General features: G+C 42.4%; 1 protein-coding gene across 1 annotated transcript; it reads right to left on the bottom strand.

The window, feature by feature from the left end:
• Window positions 1-836: 836 nt before the first annotated feature.
• LOC138736881 (CCN family member 2-like) lies at window positions 837-3619 on the bottom strand. The gene is given in 7 exon segments (XM_069887030.1): window positions 837-1622; window positions 1748-1959; window positions 2249-2500; window positions 2765-2981; window positions 3254-3425; window positions 3427-3494; window positions 3497-3619. Coding segments are annotated over 7 exon segments (1326 nt in total). The 5' UTR covers window positions 3605-3619; the 3' UTR covers window positions 837-1325.
• Window positions 3620-5722: the final 2103 nt, after the last annotated feature.

Raw genomic sequence — 5722 nt, forward strand, 5'->3', positions numbered from 1 at the left:
GGGTAGGTGATAGAATTACTGAGAAGGTGAAGAGGTTAATGGGCAGGTGGGAAAGAGTAGGTTTCAGGGATATAACCGAGGTATTGGACAGAGGAGAATGCTCTGACAGCTGGCATAAACAAGATAGCTTTCTATTAAAAAGAGGAATAGAAATGAGTAACATGATATCTTGTCCATGATCCATGCATTTTTAAATTTACAAGGAACCCATCAATCGATATCACCTTAGGATGTTATTGGAGAGTCATCAAACTAAATCTGATACAGCCAAGTCAAGAAGTAGGGAACATCTTAAAGGTTGAAACAGAGGTTTAGGAATGGTCAAGAATTTTAGGCTTTGACAGCCAATAGTTTATTTTTGCTCAAGGCTAGAATTGCACAAGCGCAGGTATGTGGTAGATATCCTTTGTAATAAACATAAAATCTACAGCTGCTAGAATCTTAAACCAACAATGAATTGCTGGTGGAGTTCAGTGGGTCATGCAGCATCACTGGATAAAAGTGGTTAGTCAACATTCCAGGTTGCAACCCTTTATTGAGGTAGTCTCAATAAAATGTCCTGACCTGAAGTGCTGACCAACCTTTTCTACCCATGGATGCTACCTGACCAGATGAGATTTTCCAGCAGCTCATTCTTTGTTGTGCTTAGTGATAGGAAAGAAAGGTGATTCAAAATTCAATTGGCTATTAAATATGACACCCAGGTTTACAATCTAAATTACTCAGTTAATATGGCAGAGGGATGGAATCGGTATCTCAGGAAAAGGCCTTGCAGCAATTGTCATAAAGTAAACCCTATTGCCCTTAAGTAGATTGGTTAATTATTTAACTAGTAATTAAGTTTGTATCAAAAATATATTTTATTTTGACCTAGAAAAGTGCAGACATTTAAATTTTTGATTACACTTCTCAAATATTACAACAACTGTTCAAAAATAAAAATAATCAAACAGTCATTTTGTCAAATCTATAACTACAATACTCAAAGATATTTCAAAATAAATCTTGACTTTAAATCTGTTTATCATGGAAAAGTTTCTTTTTCACCTTATCTGTCTCTCAATATCCATTTTGCAAGTCTAAGAAACAACACAAGGCACATTTAAATTAACTTAACACAACTGTACATATATGTACATTATTTACAATATTACAGGTAACAGTGTACATGCAAATGCAGTTTCAAAATCTAGGCTGAGTGCTGCGACATGTTTTTATTCTCTCATCAACATGCCAATATTTTTATTTGTTTTACACAATGACCCTTGCAGCTGAGAGGGTAAATTTAATTTTTTCCAGTTACGTGGTCTTGGATCCATTGCAGCTTAAGCTATGTCACCTATCATTTTCCTGTAATACAAGGATTGGAAGATATCATTGTCCATGGGGCAGTTATAGTGACAGGCACAGGTCTTGATGAACATCATCTTCTTCTTCATGAGTTCTCCATTAGGACACTTGAACTCTACAGGCAGAGTGGCGGTTCTGTGAGGAGTGCAGCATCGGCCATCAGTGCAAACACCACAGAATTTGGCTCTGTAAGACTTCACGCTGGTGCAGCCAGAGAATTCAAACTTGGTAGGTCTGTAAACCTTTGGAGTGCGTATACATCTTTTCCCTTTCTGAGGGGCAAATAACAAGATATGACATTCAATTTAAGAATAAACTTAGAGCAAATGCAAAGATAATTTTAAAAATAACAAACCCTGGTTTTAAATTTGCTGATATTGGAAACTTTTTTTTTTACCTTTATGGTCTCTTTCATATTCATTTCACAAGGCCTGACAATGCAGAGTCTGGACTGTTTCTCCAGTCTGCAGTCTCTGTTGTCATTCGTCACCCGGGTTGAGATGCCCATTCCACAGGTTCTGGAGCAGGCACTCCACTCAGTAGTCTGAACGAGGCAGTTGTCGCGGAACATGGAAGGGTCAGGGCCATAGGTCGCTTCTTCCCTATAAGCTGGAAAGAAGGCAAAAAAATAAATCAACTCTTCTTCATAACATGAGAAACAATGTTCCACTGACTGCAGAATGACATTCATAATTGTTTCTTTCTATTTCCTTAAGACAATGTATATTAGTCCAATATATTTTGAAGGTTGGTTAAAAAAAAAATCAACCAATTAAAAATAATAATCTTGGTTCAGTTTTCGGTACAATTTTAATTTCCCTCAGCAGTTGCTACCAATATTGACTGCCTAAAAGGTATCTCTTTGGAGTTGCTGAATAATAAATGACCAACGTCTTACCTGCCATTAAGGGCCCAAACATGGTGTCGCGAGTGGGCTGTTCACAGATCCATTCCTCACAACACTTGCCAGGTACTTTGACCTTCTTGGGTACGGGGCAATCTGGGCTGGAGAGGCGGATGCTGGGGCTGCAGATGGGGATGCAGCCAAGGTACCCATTCATACAGGTGCATTTGTACTTGCAACCATTCTGAAAACTCTCACCACTCTTGTACACAACACCATCCATCACGCAAGAGGCTCCTTCCTTGGCTAAAAGAGACCAGAAAAAAAACCCTTCATAAGCAATTTAGTCCAACTGCAGAACATTTCAAGCTGTGATTTAACTTCAAGGTTCAAAACACCTTCAAGTGCAGCGATTACATTGTTCTTCGACTTCCAGGATCTAAATCCCAGAAAGGTGCAAGAGGCACTCAACATCCCATTCCTCCAGCAGCCAAGACTGAATGTGCCCACCACTAATATGGGTGATAAAGATGCTGTTTAAAGCGAGGGCGGGCGGCTGACGCTTCTTACCTGCGCAAACGCCGACCGTGGTGTAAGCGGCCAATCCAAAGTCGCAGAAAAGATCCTTGTGGCGATCGCAGGGCTGGCGCCGGGAACACACCTCGCCCGCTTGCTTGGCGCAGACCTTGCAGCATCCGCAACCGTCAGGGATCAGGGAGACCCCGGCAGGGCAGAGTGGGGGCTTCTTGGGGCAGCGACAAGGAGCGTGGCAATCATCGGCGGTGGCCTGTCAATCACAGATCACATCGGCTAGAATCAAGCCTTTCAGACAGAAGACGGGTCCGACCCGGGTCGCAAACTGAATTGCAGGGATTTTGGAGACGAAACGAGAAGTGCATAATTCAGCGCCCCCCCCCCCCTCCCTCCCTCCCTCCCTCGGTTGTTCCTATCTCAGCAGGCGCTGGTTTACCTGCTGGGCATTTCCCTATTTATTTCTCAGCAAGGCAAGTTTTCGCCTGCGCTCTGGAATTGCTGCAAAGGTACCGAACGGTAACTCACCAAACAAGCCAGTGCCGCCAGCAGGATTGGCGCAAAGGTCACGCCCCTCACTCCACCAAACATCTCTTTTTTTCCCCGCCCTGGAGTTGGCGCTTGGAGCCGCTCTTCCACTTGCGATCGGAGATCGGTCGGCTGAGACTCGCTCTCGCTGTCCTCCTTCCTGTCCCGGACAGTTCGTGCGTGCTGTGCGGCAGGAGCCGGGGCTTTTTATCCCGTCCCAGCCGAGCTGACGCGAGCGGGGCGGGCCGCCCTCGCCAGCAGACTTGCCTTTGGATCGACGCCAACATTCCAGGGCAGCTTCGCAGTTCCTGCCTCACACCGGATTGTATCTGACCCCTTGACACGCCGCATACCTCTCCAGGCCGGCGCACTTGGAAAGAAAGAGAGGCGCTGCCAGCTGACCGGTCTCTGCTGAAGATGTTTTCTGGGTGAAGACTCCCTGGACTCTCAAACTATGCCCGCACACTGTTAGCCAAAGAAGAAAGCCACCAATGCAGAACAATTCGAACGGCCAGCTCGTTTCTTTGGGTTCATTTCACTCCAGAGAATGCATTTGCCTTGTATGAAGTGTAAAGCATCCAGTGAATATAATGGGTTGGACATGCGAACATTGGCTGAAGAGGGTGCCAAAAGGTTGTTATGTCTACTGAAGTTTCCAAGATCGCACGCGGACGTGTTGGAATGCCGTACTCTTTGATTATTTTTATTCCCACTGCCCGATCAGATATTAGCCAAGTTTCAGACGGCCACGACTTCAGGAACGCGGCGAGACGGTGTGTGTGTGTGTCCAGGATGCGCACCCCCCAACCACCACCTCTGGGCCGGGCATGGCATTCCTGGCAGCTGCATTCGGAAGTGAGATGCAGCGACGGCTCGCAGCCAAAAGGACGTGTGAACGTCTGTCAGACGGTGAACAGGCAGCATCTCTGGTCCAAGCAAGGGTTTTTTTTTTAATAACAATCTCATCAGGGTAAAACTGCCCAAGTCTAGCGTTCAGTTTGATATGGAGGAAGACGAAGAATCATCTGGTACTCGAACGAGCAGGGGGCTAGGGTATTAATGCAGGCAAGTGGGATTAGTATGGAGAGCCAGAACGGCCTTTTTCTATGCTGTACACACCCCAAATCCCATTCAGACCTTGCACATGTTGCTTCAGACAACCCAGTGACAATTGATTCAAAGTGTCTCAAAAAAGTGCACAGAGAAGCAACAACTTAATCCCATCACCATCTTCACACAGAAATGAGTGGCTCACAGATTACATCATTCTATCAACACGAACAGAGCTCAAGAGAGAGAGAGAGAGCTTGGTTCAAAAGCTGTTTTGTTTAATTAAGGGTCTTACAGGGAAGGATCTTCAGTCTTGCACTGCTTGAGCTACACTAAGCTGGACTGTGAGGGGTGCTGAAAGGCTTCACAAGGTGACAGAGGGATGGGAGAGTGAAGTATTTTGGGGTAGAAAAAAAATCCAAGAATTTTACACCTGTAGCAGAGAGATGAAGATTGACAAGATTTAGTGTGGAATAGAGTGCATGCAATGATTTTGGATGAACTGAATCTCTTGGGAGGAGGTCAAGAAAACATTAAGAATGTCTGTTCTCGGGTATTGAAACATTTGCTAAAGATCTGGATTTAAAAAAATAGGGTTTTGGGATCAAAAGATAAATGATCAATTTTAACTCTATTTGTATAATAACCAGCTTATTTCTTTTTCAATGTTTAATAATTAATTAAAGAGTTGGGATTCTAAGGGTATAAAGACAATACAGGAATGTTTTGAAGAGGGACAATTTCTTTCTTCTAATCAATTGAAAGAGAGATTTGATATATCTGTAAATTCTTTGTGCATTGTGGATAATTAGGGTAGAGAGATTAATTTACCTACTTTGTCAAGATTTGAGTCTTTGATTTCCTCTGTACCAAAGAAGGGTTATATTTCAGTTATGTATAATCTGTTACAAGATAATATGGATAAGCCGGATTGGGAAAAATCTAAATTTAAATGGGAGAGTGATTCAGTGTTTATTTTTCCTGAAGATGATTGTGTCAGGATAATGTAATTAAATTGACTAATGTAAGATATGGAATGGTTAATTATAATTTTTTACATCAATTATATTTCACTCCGGAGAAACTGAAAAAAATATGGGTTTCAGATTTATGTTTTAGATGTGATTCATGTATTGGAACTTTTTTACATTCTGTTTGGACTTGTATTAAAGTTCAACCATTCTGGCAAGAAATTAAAGTAGTTTTGGAAAAACTGTATAACTTTACATTACCATTAGACCCAATGATTTTCTTGTTGGGTAATTTGATTTCGTTGAGAGGATTGGGTTTAGATAAAATTCAAATTGGTTTTGTACGTTTGGTGTTATCAGTAGCGTGTAAATGTGTCTCGAGTACTTGGAAAGACAATACAGAGATTAATATACTACATTGGCATAATGAATTGAAAACTAGTATTGT

This window comes from Narcine bancroftii, chromosome 6 (genome assembly GCF_036971445.1).
Source record: "Narcine bancroftii isolate sNarBan1 chromosome 6, sNarBan1.hap1, whole genome shotgun sequence".
NCBI classification, from domain to species: domain Eukaryota; kingdom Metazoa; phylum Chordata; class Chondrichthyes; order Torpediniformes; family Narcinidae; genus Narcine; species Narcine bancroftii.